Source organism: Narcine bancroftii, chromosome 4, assembly GCF_036971445.1.
Source record: "Narcine bancroftii isolate sNarBan1 chromosome 4, sNarBan1.hap1, whole genome shotgun sequence".
NCBI classification, from domain to species: Eukaryota; Metazoa; Chordata; class Chondrichthyes; order Torpediniformes; family Narcinidae; genus Narcine; species Narcine bancroftii.
This window is the reverse complement of record NC_091472.1, coordinates 282,099,923-282,120,920: the sequence shown is the minus strand read 5'-3', so window position 1 is coordinate 282,120,920 and position 20,998 is coordinate 282,099,923. Positions and strand designations below refer to the sequence as shown.

The window sequence follows — 20,998 nt, the reverse complement described above, 5'->3', positions numbered from 1 at the left end:
GGGCAGAAAATGTTGGAAATATACAGTGAATCCAAATATAATTGAAAATTTAAACTTCTTTTTTCTTAACCTATTTTTTTTCCTCTTTTCAGATACGAGTGGATCTCTTGTGTTTCTACCAACATTTTTATTCTTATTTGGTTAAAGATACTCCTTAATAATTGTCATTCTAACCACTAATCAGTTAGCAATTCTGTGTTTAAAATCAGATACCATATATACTCGTGTAATCATTGATATGGTGTAATAATCGATTCACGGCCCCTTTTTTTGGCCGAAAAATCGCATTTTTGTATGATCAGTGTAAAAGTGGACCCTTTTTTTTGGCTCCAACCACCTGACACCCTGACTGGTGTCCATCTGAACTCCTGATACCTAGGCTACAGATGTTTTCTTAGGCCCCAGATGCCTTTCCAAGCTCCCGATGCCCCAAATGAAGATTCACCACCCAGTCCCAGCCATCCGAGTTTCCGACGCCTTTAAGGACACAAGTACTTAATCTCAGTCAAGATTTGGTCCAAAAATTTGATAAATACATGAGAATATACGGTATTTGAAATTTATACGAGTACATATTCATGACCCTCTGATTGAATTGTTTCTTTTGTTACTATATCAAATTATTGTTTAATAAATGTATTGAAATATCTTACCAAAAGATATCACATGCACATAAAAATAACTTTTGCAACAGTGACATCTAGTGTTATTCAAATATTGCTACCTAAACAAAGTTAGTAACTAATCATAAACAGTTTGCAGGGACATATATAATCCACAAATTATAGGTTGTGGCATTTATTCATAATCCAATAAGAAAGATGTAATTTATTTCAGAAAAAAAATCCTATTCCCATTAGAATTTTACTGTTATTTTGTACATTATCTGAGATACTTATTAAAGCACTAACTGTTAACACGCTCTGCAAATTTAACATGTTAATCACATTTACTCCCATTGTTCTGGTTCCTATTTGGTTAATCATTTCTAAACTGTCACCTCAAACCAGTGTTAAGTTACAAGTGTAATTCACCTTTGTTTTAAAAAAAATTGAATTACTGTCCTCCAAGTTTTAATTAAGATCTTGTCATCTTTAAGCTTCCTAATGTTACAACTTTGATACATTGCTAAGAAATCTATATTCATAATTCCATAATTTTACATTTCAAAAATGATTTAATGGTTGAATATTTCATTTCTACAGGCCTTTTCACCCTACTTTTGGCTGCAATGTTCCCTAGCAACAGTGGAGACAGATTTACTTTATCCAAATTATTAGCAGTAATTTTAAGGTATGTACTAATTTATCAATAACATTTAAATCAGGTCTTTTTTTCCCCAAGTACATCAATTGTACTTTGTGTTTCTTACAGAAAGAATATTCCCCTGCAATGCATCTTTATTCTCATCTCTGTGGAGTTGATCTGTAACATAAAATTAATGCTTTTTTTTTAATTTTTAGCATTGGTGGTGTTGCGCTTGTAAGTCTATCGAGTAATGACGCAGAAGGAAAAGGCACAATAGGTAAATGATTTTGCTTCCTTTTATAACTACCACTGAATTAAAATATACCCTTTTAGATTTTGTTTAATAAATTGTGCAATATTCAAAAGTTATTTTTGTTCATGCCATGGCCATTGCTGCAAACAATACAAGATAATTAATCCAGTATGTGTAATTCAAACACCATACAATTATCAACTTGCATAATAAGTTCAAGTATTAATTGTGCATTTTTACTAAAACTCTTGTTGTATTCATTGCATTATAATGTGAATGAATCATCGATGAATATATTCAGAATTGAAGTGAACAGTCAAGAACTCTTAGTTAAGAACATAGAGATTATTTAGCCATGCATAATCTTAGAAAATTATTAGTTTTGGTACCAGCATTTATGCTTATGAAACATATCATTGCCTCCATTGTTCTTTTAATAACCTGTTCAAGTTGGAAATCCTTGACTTTTATATGAGTTTTTTATGTAATAGATTTTCTCAGGCTTCGTTGCAGAACTGCCATCACTTTCAATCCAAAATATATAATTTTGCTAAATATCTACGTAATTGATTATGAGACTCGGGAGTTATAGCAGAGGAAATCTTTGCATTTTACAAGCTGCAAAGCAGTCGCCTAGAATGCGCTTAGTCTTATTAATGCTCAGGAGGCCATATTGAGTGCACAATATGTAGAAAACAATGTTTGACGAGATGCACATGAAGTTCTGCCTCACCAGAAGGGACTTCAGATTCTCCAAACTGGAATGCCTCATCTTCACGATAAATATCCAATCCTTCATATGTCCATCCCCCATACAGAAAGTCTTTAAACACTTTGCTTCTTTCTTGGCCAGAGACCCGACCAATCACCCTCTACCACCGCCCTCCTCCGCCTGGTAGAATTTGTCCTCACTAAACAACTTCTCCTTTAACTCGTCTCAGTTCCTCCAACTCAAAGGAGTAGCCATGGCTATGCCAGTCTGTTTGTGGGTTTTCTGGAGCAATCGATGCTGCAAGCCTGCACAAGCAAGACCCCGCAACTCTTCCTCTGGTATATCGATGACTACATTGGAGCTGCCTTGTGCACCCACGATGAGCTTGTCAACTTCTTCCACTTCGCAGCCAACTTCCATTCTGATCTCAAACTCACCTGGTCCATCTCCGACAACGCACTCCCCTTCCTAGATCTCCCATCTAGGGAGATGAGCTTTCCACCGACCTATAATTACAAATCCACTAACTACCACAACTACCTTGACTACACTTCCTCACACCCTGTCCTCTGCAAGGATTCCATCCCCTTCTCTCAAATTCACCTTCTCGGCTTCCGCATCTGTTCCCAAGATGAGGTCTTTCAGTCCAGATTTTCAAAAATGTCTGCCTTCTTCCACAAGCATGGCTTCCCCTCCACCACCATTAGCTCAGCCCTCACCTGCACCTCCTTGATTTCCCGCTCATCTGCCCTGGACCCCTCTGCTCCCAGATGCAATAAACATAGATTCCTCCTTATCCTCACCTACTACCTCATCTGTCTTTGCATCCAACACATAATCCTTCGGAATTTTCAGCACATAACAGGATCCCACAACCAGACACATCTTCCCCTCTCTGCCTTCTGTAGGGACCACTCCCTCTGTGACTCCCTTGTGCACTAATCCCTTCCCACCCATCACCTACCCCTCTCCCCCCCTCCCTGGCACTTTCCCCTGTGACTGCTGGAGGTGCCACACTTGCACCCACGCCTCCTCCCTCACATGGTCCAGGCCCCAAACAGGCCTTTCAAATGAAGCAACACTTCATTTGTGTATCCACAGGACTGATTTACTACATCTGGTGCCCCTTTGTGGCCTTCTCTTCATCAGAGAGACTGGGTGCAGATTGTGAGATCACTTCGCTGAGCACCTTTGCTCCATCTGCACTAGTTACAGAGCCAACCATTTCAGTTTTGTGTCACACTCCCACACTCACATGTCTGCCTGTGGCCTTGTGTACTGTCCAACCAAGACCACCCTTAAATTGGAGGAACATCAGCTGATTTTCCATCTGGGCTCTCTTCAGCTAGATAGCATTAAAGTCGACTTTTCCATTTTCTGCTAACCTGCTAACCTGCTCACCTCTTTCCCTCTCCCCCCCCTTTCCTTCTCCTTTCCAGTTCTCCTCCCTCCCTTCCCCTTCCTCCCCTTGATTGCTGATGTCCCCTCCCTTCCTTCTCCACCTACCACCTCCTGCCTTTGCAACCACCCCTTCCCTCCCACTATGCCTCCTGACATTTTTTCATACCTCAATGATGGGCTCAAGCCCAAAACGTTGGTTATGTATTTTTACCTTTGCTATATGAAGGACGTTACTTGACCTCCTGAGTTTCTCCATGCTAGTAAAGTTAAAAATATGAGGATAATGCAGCTTACCACATGGCTAAAGACATGGTACAGGAGGGAGAGTTTCAGGCTTCTGGATCATTGAGATTTTTCTGATATCCTTGCTGGAATGTTTGCTAGTGCTGCTCCAGAGGATTTAAACTAGATTTGCAAGTGGATGGGAACCAGAGTGTTAGAGCAGATAGAGGGGGGAAAAGATGATGTGAAAATTGCAAACACAGTTAGAAGTCAATGGGCTGTACATGGCGGAAAAGTTTTCAGGTGCTTCTATTTCAATGCAAGGTATATTGTAGTAATGGTAGAGCATGGATTGGTGTGTGGAATTATGATATTGTTGCTATTAATGAAACTTGATTGTAGGAGGGGTACGACTGGCAGCTCAATATTCTGGACATGATGGAACGGGGTTGGTGGGGGGGAGGTGATGAAAGGGCGAGAAGTGCCATTGCTTGTCAGTAAAAATATCCTAGCTGTGCTCAGGCAGGTCAGACCTGAGTATATGGGTGGAGCTGAGAAATGGGAAAGGTATGAACACACTCATGGGGTTGTATTATAGATTGCCCAATAGTCAACAAGAATTCAAGGAGCAAATCTGTAGAGATAGCAGACAGCTGTAGGAAACATAAGGTTGTGATAGTAGGAGATTTTAATTTTCCACATATTGACTGGGACTCCCATACTGTAAAAGGCCTGGATGGTTTGGAGTTTGTCAAATGTGTTCAGGAAAGTTTTCAATGTATATAGAGATACTAACCAGAGAGACTGGATCTCCTATTAGGGGACGAGATAGTACAGATGACAGAAGTATGGGATGGGGACATTTTGGGTCCAGTGATCATAATGCCATTAGTTTCAAGTTAATTATGGAGAAGGATAGGTCTGGAGAGATTTTGTTTGCATCTAAAACCCTTAGTGCTAGTGAGAAAAACTATGCACAGATAAAGCGAGAAGCTCTTGCTCTGATCTTCGGTGTTAAAAGGTTCCACAAATACCTTTATGGTCATTAATTTACCATAGAGTCAGATTGCAAGCCCTTAACAGCAATTCTACATCCTGAAGCACAGGTACCAACATTAGCTGCTGCCAGGATGCAGAGATATTGTCCGCTTATCAGTATGGCATTCAGTATCGCAAGTCTACGGAGCACAGCAATGCTGATGCTATGTCCAGATTGCCATTGGAATCTGATGTTGTTCCAAATAGAGATGTGTTCTACTTTTCAACGTAGAAGAGTTGTCTTTCACATCAGAAGTCATTAGTAAGGCTACACGCATAGAAAGCGTTTTGTCAAGAGTACGAGGGTATATCTCAAATGGTTAGCCAAATCAGTGACTAAATCAAAGGCATAAATCAAGCTATTCTGTGTGTGTAGTAATGAAATGTCAGTAGATCAGGGTTGTGTCAAGTGGGGAGCTAGGGGATTCAGATGAAATACAGAGCAAAATTACTAAGAGATCTACATGATCAACATCTGGGGAAGTGTTTAACAAAGAGTTTAGCTAGAAGCTGCGTATGGTTGCCAGGTCTCAATACAGACATAGAGCAGTGTGTCAAAGAGTGTAGTACATGTCAGTCAGTTGGAAAGAATCCACCAACAGTTCATCTATAACCATGGGTTTGGCCTACCAAGGTTTGGCAAAGAGTACACATAGATTTTGCTGAGTTAGAGGGGCAGAAATTGTTCGTTGTGATTGATAGTCATTCAAAGTGGGTTGAGGTGTTTCCGATGACCAAAATGATGTCCAGCAAAACAATGGGGGGTTTCCAGAGGAAATCATATTTGATAATGGACCTCAGTTCTGCTCAGAAGAGTTTGTTCAGTTCCTGAAAAATAATGGTGTAAAACACACTAGAGTACCCCCATACCATCCTGCTTCAAATAGAGCAGCATAACACACAATACAAATTGTGAAACGTGCATTGATCAAGTAGATTTTGGATCCAAATCCTAGAAAGAGTCAGTTGTCATTGGGTCACAAACTTGCCAATTTTCTGATCACATATTGAAATACACCTCACACTACTACTGGTCAGACACCAGCAGAATTGTTTTTGAAGAGAACTCCAAGAACAAGATTCTCATTGTTAAAACCAAATTTGGCTCAAACAGTGGAAAAGAAACAAGAGAAACAAAAATCAAATCATAACAGATGTAGGGTCAAAGAAAGGAGTGTAGAGGTGAACCAAAAAGTGAAGGTGAAAAACCATCACCGCAAATGGGTGACCTGGTAACCTGGAAGAGTTCTGAGAAAATTAGGACTACGAACGTACTTAGTCAAGATGTTTTGTAATGGAATGTTCAGAAAAGTACGCATTGATCATGTGATGCCTGTGTAAACGCAAACGGATTGGCAACCAGATCAATTGCAGGAAGATGAATCACATGATTGAGGCAATGAGGTTGCAAGTCAGGTACCAACAACAGATGAATGGTACAAGAAAGTACAATGGGAAATGTTGAGGGTTTCGCAAGGTTCAAGTGTTGGTAATAGTCACACAGGTTTGATTAATGAACAATGTCATAGTCAAGTTTTGACTCCATCTAAAAGGAGTCCAAGTAGTTCAAAAGTGTCAGGAACTTTTGGTCAGGGAAGATATCCAGACAGCAAAATAAAATCAGTTGAAAATTTAAATTTGTGAAAGAAAACCTCATAAATGATACAAAGATTTTTGTTGCCATTCCATTGTCAGGTTATTGTCAAAGACCAACACGTATATATTTCAAAAATGTAAACAAACATAACTTTCTCTTTAAGGTAGGAGGAGTTGTAATACCTCCACCCTCTAGCTCCACCTTATGGATGGGAGTGGAATCTCCACTAGGCCTGGTTGTGAGGACTTGGAACCTGTAGTCTCCATTTTGAATAAACCTGTGTGTTTATCTCTGTGTGAATGTATTACAATACGAATCTCGAACTTCTCTACTTTTCAAAGGTACCTGATGAGAACTGAAAAGATGTAATTTGTGCTACTCAGGAACTGAAAGCGAAGAAGCAAGAATGTAAACTAAGTAGTTCAAAGTTTAATTGTTATGGGTGTTATATCAGTCGAATGCTACCTTTAGTCCCTTGTATTCTGTACCTGTTGGTGGCCCAATATTTTTTCTAAAGCACATGCCTTAGAATTAACCAGAGCTGAAGGTGACTTCACAAAACTTATTAAATACAGTGTAAATTCAAACTCCGAGGAGATGTTGCTGATCTTTACAATTTTACTACATACTCTATTCTTCTACATCTCTTTCTGCCTTCTATTTCTGACAAGCTTCTATTCAACTCAATGATTTTATATCATCCCAATGTCCTGAAATATAAACAACAAAAAACAGGGACTCTTATCAGGTCAGGCAACAACTACAGAAAGCAAAAAAGGTTAACGTTTTGGATGGAAGGCCCTTTGTCAATGAGTAAACTACGCTGTTTCAAATGGCAGAGAGGAAAGGGGAGGGGAGGATAGATTTAATCAGAACTTTCCATTTGTCTGCTAACCTTCCTTCAGCCTTTTGTTTTCCCATTCTGATGAAGAGCCTTCAACCTAAAACTTTAACTTTCTTTCTATAGATGCTACCTGATCTACTTAATTAATTTCTTAAGGAAACCTATATAAATGACTTCAATTGACAACTGCTATGATGTTTCCTAAAACTTTGGCTCAAAGAATGTAGTAGAAATCATTTTTTTTAAATAATCAGCTCAATTTTCTCGGTGTTTTAAGCATAGATTCCCTCCAAAAAAAATTAATCTCACAGTCTATAGTTTTCTGGTTTCTCTCACTTTCCTAATACCTGTCAATTAGACGCACTTTTTCTCATTTTGCGAATTGTGTTCAGATGGCTAAAAACTTTACTGGTAGTATGTTTAACTGCAGAAATAAAATCCAAGACTCTTTGGGGAAAAAAAAGAGGTGACTGATTCTATTTTTTTTGAGTCTTCAATCCATGGCTATATACATGCAGAATATATGAGAAAACACCTTGTGTGCTTTAATCTTATAGGTGAAATGGCTTTAATCTTATAGGTGAAATGGTTTGTATACCTAAACCCTAGAGCAGGGGTGTCAAACTCAAATTCACAGAGGGCCAAAATTAAAAACTTGGACTAAGTTGTGGGCCAAACTAAATACTTATTGAAAATTTTCAACAACATCTGCATGTTTTCTCTTCTTTCAACATATGTCATGTTAAACTTTTTCTTATTAAAATAAATGTTTAATAATAGTTTTGGTTAAACTCTTTCCAGAAGAAGCATTAACAAATGAGAAATAAAATATTCAATAAATAATATTTCTCTATAGCCTTTAAGCTCCTTTTAAATGTATTTTTTTTCACAAGCCAACAAGTCAAAAAAATAACAACTTGCTTCAATGACAAACAGGTTTGTCTTTTAAAATGATGAACATATAGTCTGCCTTCCACCTGTCTTGAAAGGTCCTGTTTCCTGTCTTTGGTTTGGCCATTTTTCGTAAGGGGTTTATTACATGTGAGTTGGGCGACAGGTCGCAGATGCTAATGAAAGTAAAGAGAGGAGGTGGGGGCGATTAGCGGGCTGACGGGCCGGCGCCAATGCATTTTCAAAGCATTCTGGGATTTGTAGTATTAGCTGTGCATGCGCTATACTGGCGCGGCAGCCAGCGGGCCAGCTCTAATACATATTTGATATGATCTTGCGGGCCAAATATAATTATATCACGGGCCAAATTTGGCCCACGGGCCTGAGTTTGACATGTGTGCCCTAGAGCATTGTGCTGGTATTTAAAATTCAAAACTGCCATTAGGTTTGGATTTGTTACAGGAGAAATTGCTTGTTCTGGAAAACATACATCATTAGTGAACCATTGGTCCCGTAGAAAGAAATTAAACATTTTACAATAGGATACAAATACTACACAGGTTTTAATGATTCCAGACTTAATTCCAGATCTTTGATGCCTCATTTTAGCACTATGGATAAAGAAGGAAATAATTACCATTGAAAATCTACTTTAACAATGCAAGCGGGAAGATGCCAAATGAGAGTTGGGCATTGTATAATTTTCCTCACTTGTGTTGCCTGAAGTCAGTTGGTATCTCCTACTCTCGAACTGACTTCATTACTTTAGTGAAGGTGTGAAACAGTGTAGCTGTGTGTGATTATATCCTTGCGCAAATATCACCTTCAGAAAATAACAAAAAGTTGACCCTTAGGCTTTGTTTTAAATTTTGGAGAAAAATTGGTTAAGTTTGGAAAGCAAAATATGATAGGAAATGCAAAAGTTCTTTCAAGTGTTTTGCTACTGGCATCCCACCAATGCAGAAAATCGTGTACCATTTCTTTAGGAAAATAGTATTAAAAATGGAAATCTATTTGTTATTGTTGGCACCTTAGTAAGAGCAAGAATTCTACAAATTGACTTCTAGTAGTTATTTTTAAGTAATTTTCTTTGATTTTATTTTTTATTTAAAACTGATTAAAATTTGGCAAGATAGATTACAAAGACATTCTGTTTTTTTTCGCTCCCGTCACTGGCTTCATATTTTGTGTGTACTCTTTGGTTGGTGAATTATTCCAGCTTACACCAAAAAAATGTAAAATATATAGTTTACTGAGCAAACTCTATTTAACTTTTACTTGCTTGGGTTTATCTAATAACTGAATGGGATCCACAACTTTAGCCCAAATGGAGAAAACCAAATGAAGAGTCACAACTAAATTAATTATTTCAGCAACCAAATTTCCACTTGTCATCATAATTATTAATAATATTTGTACATAGCTGTTTTGGGAGAAAGTGTTATTACCTGAATTATGAGACAATGCAGTCTAACAAATTTCTATCCAGCCTAATCTTGATTTTATTCTAGATATAATAAGCATTTATCATCCCTTCAGGGATTGAACTCCAGACCCCTCTGAATAATACAATATTTTCAAATCTCCTCTAATTCTTCTACCAGTCACTTAAAATCTAAGTTCCCTGGTTATTAGCCTTGCTGTTGAAGGAATTGCTGTCCTCTATACATTATTTTCAGAAATTGAGCAAAATTGCTTTAACTGCAGATTCTAACTCATTTGCAAATGCACCAGGTATTACCTCGAAAAATAAAGAATACTTGTACCGTACATGATTATTGTGCTAATTATTCCATTATGGCGGCTCACCACTAGGCAGGCGAAACGGCCCCGCTTGTAAGCCATTGGGGGTTTCACTTCCTTCCAGCTTGGGGCTCAGAAACCCGTGCTTGGGGACCACGTGACGCCCGGGTGATGTCAGCGACCTCCAGCGCGGTTCTCAGCCAGGTCCGGGCTGGGAATATAAATGCAGCCCAGCAGCCTGCAATAAACTAGTCTGCTCACTGAGCTCAACCCGTCTGGTTGTGTGTGTTCTTTCAGGAACAGTGTAGCTGCCGCTACAATTGGTGATCCCGACTGGTTCAAACGTCTTTGAACCCATCATGAGCGAGCCTGTGATCAGTGCTATAGCCATGAAACTGCCTGAATTCTGGGTTCAGGAGCTGGAGACCTGGTTCGGCCACGCGAAGGCTCAGTTTCACGTCCGCCAGATTTCGTCCGACACGACCAAATTCTACCATGTAGTCGCTGCCCTGGACCAGGCCACGCGACTAAGACAAATACGAAACCATCAAGCGAGTGCGTACCAGATCTCTCGGACTATCCAGACACCAGCATGCTGCTCGGATGCTGCACCTCGACGCCTTGGGGGACAGGTCCCCGATGGAACTATTGGACAAGATGCTCGCGCTCATGGGTGATCACACCAGCTGCCCACTCTTCATGCGCATTTTCCTCAACCATATGCCCGGGGATATCCGGCCGCTGCTGGTGCAGGAGAGCTTCACTGACCCAAAGAAGGTCACCCAGAAGGCCCAAGAGCTATGGCTCGCACGATTCCCAGAGGGCTCAGCAGTCCAGCAGGTCACGAGGCATGGGCATGACCACACCAAGCCTGCCCCTAGCAGTGTGGACAGGGGCCCCCAAGAGCATTTGCTACAGGCTTCTACCACCAGCGTTGGGGAACCAAGGCTCAAAAGTGTCGTCACCCCTTCTTGTTCCAGTGAAACGACCAAGCCGGCCACTGTTAATGGCTGGAGTGGCTGGCCAAGGACACAGACTCCTCTACCTACAGGACTCAGTCAGCGGCCGGCGGTTCCTCGTTGACACTGGACCCCAGATCAGCGTCATTCCAGCCACGGTCGTCGAGTCCAGGAACCAACCTCGTGGACCTCCCCTCTGTACAGCCAAAGCAACAGAAATCCAGACTTATGGAGACAAGACAGTCTACTTCCAGATCGGCCAATGAAATTTCGCGTGGAGGTTCACCATCTCGTCCCTCCCGACTGCCATCCTGGGTGCAGACTTCCTCCTCGCACATGGGCTTCTGGTGGACATTCGAGGTAGGCACCTGGTGGACACCCGTACCTTACAGGCCGTTCGCCTCGATGCCTCCCGCTCAGAGCAACCGCAGATGGCCATGATCAGCACGCCCAAAGACGAGTTCCAGTAAATCCTGAAGAGTTCCTGACACTCCTCAAGCCATAGTTCTCCGCTGCCTCGCCGCACCACGGGGTCTTCCACCACATCCCCACCCAGTGCCCACCGGTTCACGCCAAGGGACGCCAGCTCCCGCCTGACAAGGAGGAGTTTTCACACCTGTTGGAACTGGGGATCATTCAGCGGTCCGACAACCCCTGGGCCTCGCCGCTCCACCTGGTCCCGAAAGCCTCCGGCGGCTGGAGTCCCTGCGTAGACTATCGACGGCTCAATGAGGCAACATTTCCTGACCGTTACCCCATCCTGACATCCAAGACTTTACAGCCAACCTGCATGGTGTGAGGGTTTTCTCCAAGGTTGTCCTGGTGCTTGGGTATCACCAGATCCTGGTGCACCCTGAGGACATACCCAAGTCAGCCATCATCACCCCCTTTGGCTTGTTCGAATTCCTGCCCATGCTGTTCAGGCTCAAGAACGCTGCTCAGACCTTCCAACGCCTCATGGACTCTGTGGGCAGGGACATGGATTTCGTCTTTATTTATATGGACGACATCCTCATCGCCAGCAAGGACCGGGTGCAACACAAGGCCCACCTATGCTCCTTTTTCTCCCAGCTGGCTGACTTCGGCCTTACCATCTACCCGGCCAAGTGCTAGTTCGGGAAAGAGTCCCTGCAGTTCCTGGGTCATACCATCACGGCTGAAGGAGCCACGCCCGCCGCTGCGAAGGTTGCCGCTATCAGGGAGTTCCCAGACCCGGACAGCCTCAAGGGGCTGCAGAAGTTTGCGGGTATCGTCAACTTTTACAACCGCTTCATCCCAGGAGCTGCGTCCATCATGCTGCTGCTATTCGCCCTCATCGCAGCCAAGCACAAAACGCTCGCTTGGAACCCAGAAGCCTGCACCTCATTCGAGGCCACCAAGGATGCCCTGACGAAGGCCACCATGCTCGCCCACACGCAGACCGACCTGCATATGGCACTCTCTGTCGATGCCTCTGCCACAGCCGTCGATGTTGACCTGGGGCATTAGGTGAATGGACATTGGGAAACGCTGGCATTCTGCAGCTGACTGCTCCACCCGCTGGAATGCAAGTATACTGCCTTCGACCGAGAGTTACTGGGCATGTACCTGGCGGTGCGTCATTTTCGCTATTTTTTTGGAGGGGAGGACTTTTACCATCTTCAGCAGCCACAAACCCCTCACCCAGGTGCCCACGATGGCAAAGGATCCCTGGTTGACCCACCAGCAGCATCACCTCTCCTTTGTGTTGGAATTTACCACTGACATTCAGCACAAGTTGGGGAAGGATAATGTGGTTGCCGATGCACTCTCGCAACCAGCTATCTGCGCGCTGACACCCGGCCTCAACTTCGACCAGCTCGGCCGGGACCAGAAGTTCTATGAGGAGACGAGGGTCTTCAAGAGTGCCACCACGGACCTGCGGTTCCAAGACCTCCCGACTCTGAGCGGCGAAGACACCATCCTGTGCGATATCTCCATGGGCGCCCCGCAACCAGTGGTTCCCCAGCAGTGGCGCAGGCAGATCTACTGTCACATCCACGACCTTTCACATACGTTCATCAGCACTGTTGCATGGTTGGGACGCCCGGTTTGGCGTCCCGGGTCACCTCACCAGTCCCGACTGGGGGGATGAACTGCCTTGGGTGCTCCTGGGCATCCACTCCACTCCCAAGGAAGATCTGCAGGCGTCATCCACTGAGCTGGCACTACCTCGTGAGTTCGTAAACGCACCTCACAAACCCCAGCGGTCGCCACGCGAACTATTTCCTCACCTCAGGGCATGCTCGGACTCGTTCGAACCCCCACCGCCGCCCAGGCATGTCACCCGACCACAACACCTCTGCAGCGACAGGGTTGTACACCGTTCTGGATCTACGTTCATGCTGGACATTGGCAGCAGGCGGGAGCTGTTTACCGTGGACGGCTGAAGCCAGCGCACCTCAATCCCACCGAGCCCATGGTCGTAGCCCACCCCAAGAAATGAGGCCGCCCAGCGAAAAAGGACATTGGCGCCATTTCTGGGGAGGGGCTGTGTGGCGGCTCACCACTAGGCAGGCGAACTGGTCCTGCTTGTAAGCCACGCGGTGGGGCAGCCGGCCAAAGTGGCACCGTCGGGGGTTTTTCCCTTCCTCCCAGGATGGGGCTCAGAAGACTGCGCTGGGGGATCATGTGCGCCCAGGTGACGTCAGCGCCCTCCAGCGCAGTTCTCAGCCAGGTCTGGGCTGGGAGTACAAGTGCAGCCCAGCAGCCTGCAATAAACTAGTCTGCTCACTGAGCTCAACCCGTCTGGTTGTGTGTGTTCTTTCAGGACCAGTGTAGCTGCCGCTAAACCATTACATTTTTCAATGCCTTCACCTTTCAAGAATGTTATGACTGATCAATTGCCACATCTTCTTTTTCTAAAATCTATGAATGTGCCATCCAGTCCTTCATTGGTCCCTGTACATCACACTTTCTTTACTGTGGATTTTATCCTATTCACTCTTTCAAGGCTTTTTCAGAAGAATTTACAGGCATAGGAGTGCAGATCTCATCTCCTGTGCAGTTTTAATTCTGTTAGCTGACATGGCTGCAAGACTACAGAGACACTATTGGCTTCTTGTGACTGATATAGTTTCATTACTCATACTAATTTTGCATCTAGCAGGAGATTTTGCAGAATATTTGATAAATAAACCATTGAAGTGCAATAACAGTAAGAACCCCCTTCTTTACATTGTATCCCAAAAGGTTCAAATCCTTGAAATATTCAGCTCAGAAAGATTCAAGCATTCCCTTCACTCATATTAAAATTTCCAGTACAGTAATTCAAGAAGGCAACTCACCAGATCTTTCTAAAGGGAAATAGGCAATGGACAATAATTGGTAGCTTCACTAGTGATGTATGCACCAATGAATGATTCCAAACTGAAGCAGCCCTCAATCTTAACCCTTCCCTGATCATGTTGTCATGAGCTGTAAATTATTTACAAAGATACTTGGGAGTACCTTTAATACACATTAAAATGCTAGAAGCAAGACATTATTTTAAAGAATAATTACATGTTTAATTTATTTCGCTCAAAGTTCTTTTATTTATTTGATTTTCAGCATATTTTTTGTGTTACTGTGTTAATTGGATTGCAATTCATATTTAAATGAGAAGATTAATTGATAGTAGAACAGCTAAATGAGCATTATACTGTTTCTGTGAATGTTGATTCTGGTATGTTTTTCAAAGACATTAGCTCACATTTCTGCCAGTGCCATCAAACCTATAGAAGTTAGGAATGAGAGAGAAATCATATTGCATTTTTGAAACCTGATATACTGACTTCTGAAAGCTACTGAAGTAAAAGTGTTTCAAAATTGGTCTCTTGGTGACAACCAATCATGTATCTGGTTTAAAATTCCAAAAACCCTACCCTTCCCATTTCTAACAAATATGGATTTAAAGGGCTTATTTTTGTGTCATTTTTAAACATGCTGACATTTAGGGCTGTGTTCTATATCAAGATTTGGAAATGGTAGAGGGGAATGTATAGAATGGTTCAATATCTGATTTCTGGATGTTGTACCATCTCAAATGTTGATCTGGTAGAGTGTGCACATTTGAATGGGGGAAATGAAACTATCGTTAAAACAATTTCACTACTCCTGAGCTATATGATCTATTGCAGAGCCATTTCCTTAATGTTTTCAAATGTATAGATGTATAGAATAATTGTTCAGAAAGATTTAAGGGCATAGGAGTGTAGATCTTATTTCCTGTTCCGTTTTAGTTCTCTCTGATGTCATGTCAGGAAATTTGCAATGGAAGTATGGAAATGTTGGAGTTGCTGATTAACCTAAAGAACAGGCATATCAACCATGACATAAACAGAACAAATTTGTGAAATGAAAGTAATTGTAGGAAAATTGAGTTTTAAATTTTTTAAATATTTTTAAAATTTAGACCTACAACATGGTAACAGGCATTTCGGCCCCTGAACTCGTGTTGTCCAATTAACCGACAACCTCTGTTATGTTTTGAATGTTGGGAGGAAACCACGGAGAAAACCCACACAGATATGAGGAGAATCCAGTAACTCCTTACAGAGCAGGCTTTGAAGTCCAGTCCTGATCACTGATACTGTAACAGATTGCGCTAACCACTATCCTAACCATGCCGCCAACAGCATAATGTGAATAATTTGATTCACAGCATGCTGAATCAGTCTAAATCATATTCGTAGAAACTGCCTGACAGAGTGCCATGTGCATTGAGTTAAAATCAATAAACCATAAAATCTTTCAAGAAGCCCAGTTGTGAAGGTGTAGAATTGAAGCTAACTTATTTTTTGTCAATGTCACTGTAATTATAACTAGGTCTTACTGTGCATCTTTCTGCCATTATACAAAGACAAAATACTGCAAATGCTAAAAATCTGAAATTAGAAGAAATGCGTACCTTGACTCAGGCCCAAAATATTGGTTACCCTTTTCTCCAGCACTTGTGTGTATTGTGCTGGAAACATTCATTGATTTTTGATGCAAGGTCATTGACCTCAAATATTATTGCTGATTCTCTCTCCACTGATGCTGTCTGACCTGCTGAGTATTTCCAATATTTTCTGTTTTTATTTCTGCAAGTAATCTTGCGTCACCTTACAAAGCCAAATCTGTCACACAAATTGGATACTGCAGCATATTAGGTCTCATTTCAGATTTCATACATATGTTTGATCTTTGTCAAACATTGGAGCTGGAACAGCACATTGAGCTTCTCATGCATTTTCAGTACAACTACTGGCTGATCTTTGAACTATTCCATATAACTGTAGCGGCACGCCACGGTGGCAATCGGGCCGGTGCTCTGGGTGGCAAGCGCAACTGGGAGTTAGCAGACCGCTATTGTTATGCAGTCAGCGACGTCAATTGATGGGGCAAATGGCAGGAATGCCAACAGGCTTCAGCCCCAATAAAACAGAGAGCTATACCTCACTACACCCATGTGTGACTTCCTTCGAATAGTGTGCGGCTACATAACAACCTTTGTACCATATTACCTATACATATTTTTTTTAATTAATGTCAGATTTTAAATTAACAAATAAAAAAAATTGTTGAGAAGTGATCCAAATTTCTTCCCTTTGTATATGGAATTAATTTCTATCTTTATTTTTAAATTCCCTAAAAGTAATTTTAAGCCTATACCCCCTGGTCTTAGACTTCCTTTCAGCAGATGTAATTTGAATCTAACATCAGCATTGATTATATTTTGAAAAGTTAATATTATTACATGTAACTTTTAAAAATTCCACAGGATACAACTATAGTTTGTCTAAACAGTCGTAATTTATCACATGAAGACCAAATTTCATTTTGATGAAACTTCATTAAACTGAAACAAATAATGTTCCTCAGATATTGAGTATTCAGAATTACTTTGAAGGTGGTCTTCCCTAGAGTTTTGCATGGCTGCAGCAAAACTTTAACCTTTCATATTTTAATCCTCTCAAAAAGTCAAATTCCATTAGCCATTTTGTTTATATTTCTCATCATTATTATTAAATAATCTTCTTATATTAATCCTAAAATTTCTTGGTTCTTCCTATTTGACATATACTTTGATGACCCATTTAAAAGCCTGAGGATATTTTCTACTTGGGGGATCCTGAGTCTTCCAAGTGCAAGCGAGGCAATGAACAAGAAACATGGGGTGTTTCCCTGCACTTTGCAGTTAAAATTGGATACAAACTATGATCTGTTATAACTTTGTGAAATCTATCACTGCCAGTTCTCTACCCTTGTTAGTACTGGTTTTGCTCTCCCTGTAGATACATTCTGAATCTTTTCTACATCAAAAAAACAAGTGCTCAATAAGTTCCATTCTTGTAGCTTGCTAAAAAATCCATTTCCTTTTTAGAGCTATTTTAATTTTTTTCTGCCACAATTGAATTAAAATCAGGTAAGACGGCCTTCACCCCACTTCTCCACCTTTTTTCCACTCTCCACTTACCTTCTAATGACTTCTTCCCCTCTGATTTGGTGTGTTGAGCACTCCACCTATCTATTCATTTTTACTTTAATCAAATATTGCAAGTGTTTTACTTTTAAGGCACCTGCAGGTGGCCAAAATCCCCCGATGTAAAGCCGCATATTATGCCCATGTGCGGCTGTCAGGAGGCCATTTGAAAGTGCAGGAGGCACATCTGAGGAGAACTTTGTAACCCTCCTCCGGGAGGAATAATCGCCGGAGCATTGAGGTCCCCCCGGCACCTGAATGCAGCGGCTGCTAAGGGGATGACAATTAGCTGACGAGCACCTGACAGCCCCCCTCCCAACTGCCCCTGCCCCCCAGCGCAGGCTGTCAGCGCTGGGGCAGCCGGCGTGGGCTGTCCCCATACTGTTCCCACTTCCCGCTCTCTCCCCACAGCCCTGTATCAGTCCCCACACTGTGGAGCAGCTGGCGCAGGCTGTCAGTGCTGGGGCAGCCGGCATGGATTGTCCCCATACTGATCCCACTTCCCCGCTCTCACCCCACAGCCCTATATGTCCCCACCCTGAGCCCACTGCCCCGTTCTCTCCCCACAGACCTATGTCAGTCCTACACTGTGGGGCAGCTGGCGTGGGCTGTCCCCATACTGATCCCACTTCCCCGCTCTCTCCCCACAGCCCTATATCAGTCCCCACACTGTGGGGCAGCCGGCACGGGCTGTCAGTGCAGGGGCGGCCTGCACGGGACGTCGCCACACTGATCCCACTGCCCCGCTCTCTCCCCACAGTCCTATATCAGTCCACACATTGTGGGACGGCCGGCGCAGACTGTCAGCGCTGGGGCAGCCGGCGCGGGGTTTCCCCAAACTGATCCCACTTCCCCGCTCTTTCTCCACAGCCCTGTATCAGTCCCCACACTGGGGTGGCTGGGGGTGGGCTATCAGCTCAGGGGTGGCCTGCATGGGACGTCCCCACACTGATCCCACTGCTCCGCTCTCACCCCACAGCCCTATAACAGTCCCCACCCTGCGGGACGTCCCCGCGCTGACACCCTGCGCCGGCTGCCCCAACTCTTGACAGCCAGCTATCTCAACCCCGACAGTCTGAACGATCAGGAGCCGGAGTGCGCTCTGAGGCACCTCCCGTGATGCTGTCCCTTTCAGATGGCCAGTGTTGCGCTTTCAGTGCTGCCACCTGAACAACCTTTCCACAGATCTGAATCCACTTCTGCAGGCGCATTCTTGGCACAGAATGCATCTGAGGAAGCCTTTAGAGAAAACTCCTGCCTATCAAGCTCTGCAAGTAATCATCTTTCTCTAATGACACAGTAATCAAACCAAACATTTTTATAATCAAATCAAAGAACCACAAAACTGCAATTAATTTAATGAAGCTAGTTGGATTTTTGGGAGCTATAAAAATACTCTGTTGTACGTCATTTGGAAACTTACAAGTTATTTAATCGGGCTTATTTGAAAACTGATGGAGTATATTTAAATAATCCTATTTGCTCTCAGAATTATTTTAGTCCAAACATTTGGGGAAAGTATTTTGGCTTAGCTAATGGCAGTTATTTGAAAGTCTTTAGACTTGTCAAATAATATGTTCAACTTGAAATCATATTTATTAATTTGGAAATATTTAAATTGAATTTACATCAATAACTAATGATTGAGTTGTATGTACAAATATCCAAAATTGTTACTTGCAGCAATTGAACAGGAACTTATGGTGAAATGTATAACAATAAACTAATTGAATTAAATTAGATAGTAAATACATAAGCTAGATTATAAATATTCACAGTAATCTGATTGCAAAAAAAAAAGACTTCCAAAAGTGCGTATAGTCATTTTGTTCTGTCGGATCATGCCATTATTAATGAATCAAGGAGATGTTCAAGCTTCTAATAGCTGCTGGAAATAAAACTTTTTTTTTAAACTAGAGATGCTGGTTTTCAGGCTTCTGTCCCTTCTGACTGAAGGTAGCAGTGAGAGGTTATGATCAGGGTGATGGGATGTCCTTTATGATGTTGGCTGTCTTCTTTAGGCAGTGCTTCACAAAGATGTCTGCAATGGATGGGAGGCCAGATCCTGTGATAGACCTGACTGTTTGCTACCTTCTCCAGCCTTCGGAATTCCTGGTACTTGTATTGCCAAACTAGACTGTGACCAGTCACTATACAATCAGTACACCTGATTACATCCCAAATCTCCTCAGCTTCTTAGAAAGTAGAAACATTGGTGTGCCTTCATGGTCCTTCACTAATTATCTCTCTTGTAGACTAGTGTGTGTGTGTGTGTGTACACAGTCTGTGGAACTTATGTGGCAGCCACTAAGATTGAGAAATTTTTTTTCAGGTTGCTATGGCTCCTTCTCATCAAGGCCAAGTATTCCCACACATTTTCATGTATAATCCTAAAGGTTTCCTCCAACTTAATGGCACGCAAAGGCATAGTGTTGCTTGCATCTTCATTATCCTGCTAATCAAGTGTTTTTCCTCATCTTTATGCTTAGAGGCATTTATTACCTATTCCTACTTTCCAAATGGCATATTTTTGAAACTTTAATTTTATCACGGCTATTTCATTGTACTCTGCAATGAAATTCACAATAATATTTTGCTTTCAGAGCATAAAGGCAACTATTTTTTCCCAATTTTTCCCCATAAAAGTTTAAAATTATTATGCACAGTGTCTCATAAAATTCCAAACCAATTGTCTGTTTCCGGTATATTCCTGCCCTACCAGCAGAAGAAACCATGCAATATCTTACTTTTTCAAATTAATCTTGGCTAAATGAAATGCAACATTTGTATGCGAGTGCATTGAAATTGTTCCCCAGCAAATCAAGATCTGATTGGCACGAATTGTGTGATTTCATCATGAATATGCCAACCTTAAATTAAGCCTGTAATCACTGTTGATTGTAATCAGCTGTGAGAGTTTCAGCAGGCAAATGCTTCATCTGCTGCTCTTTTTTATATTTTGTTTCTGGGTTTTTATACTTTTATGAATTTAAGTTGATACTGAATAATATTTAGCTGTCTTGTCTCAGGCTATTTGAAGCTGCAGTCCCTCTTTCAACAGAATGCTTAAATGTTGAATGTTTTGCGTTTGTAAAGACATAGATCTATAAATTCAAATGTGGTGATGACCTGGATATGCAGCATCAGTTGACTGCGCTGAACTTCAAAATGATTTGCATCGATATAAAATTGGCTGCATCCTCAAGATAGCACCACTTTGCACTCGTATTTGTCACATTTCTAACAACCTGGTTCTTCTTTCCTTAATGCCCACATGACAGCAAGGTGGGACTTAACTTCAACCATCCTAGGAGAGTGTATTGCATCCCTAGGTAAGTTTGCAGGAAGAGTTAAGCACGGTCATTAACTTGAGGTTAATATTTATTCAAATACTCCCATGGCTATAGATTCATGATTCCAGGACTATTGAGGCTTCAGTCCTGCTTGAATATTAATTGGTACTCATCGGTTTTGGTCATCCTTACTAATGTGGTACAGCATGGTATGTGCTTTGGGTTTTATTGATTTTTGTGCAGTGCCTCAACCTTTTATATTAACCAGATCAACTGACCTATTTGTAGTCTGCTTCTGATACTAGAGGTCAATTTAACTAAAGTGCAAGTT

At 42.2% G+C, this 20,998-nt stretch overlaps 1 protein-coding gene across 5 annotated transcripts in view; it reads left to right on the top strand.

The window, feature by feature from the left end:
- LOC138762033 (solute carrier family 35 member F5-like) overlaps positions 1-20,998 on the top strand; it is a 126,959-nt gene that overhangs the window by 65,331 nt on the left and 40,630 nt on the right. For 4 of the 5 annotated variants that reach the window (XM_069935218.1, XM_069935214.1, XM_069935217.1 and 1 more), the window contains 3 exons: positions 93-140; positions 1,206-1,293; positions 1,464-1,525. In XM_069935218.1, coding sequence (XP_069791319.1) covers positions 93-140; positions 1,206-1,293; positions 1,464-1,525 — 198 coding nt within the window. The remainder of the gene's footprint in view (positions 1-92; positions 141-1,205; positions 1,294-1,463; positions 1,526-20,998) is intronic. The other variant, XM_069935215.1, reaches the window with a different exon arrangement.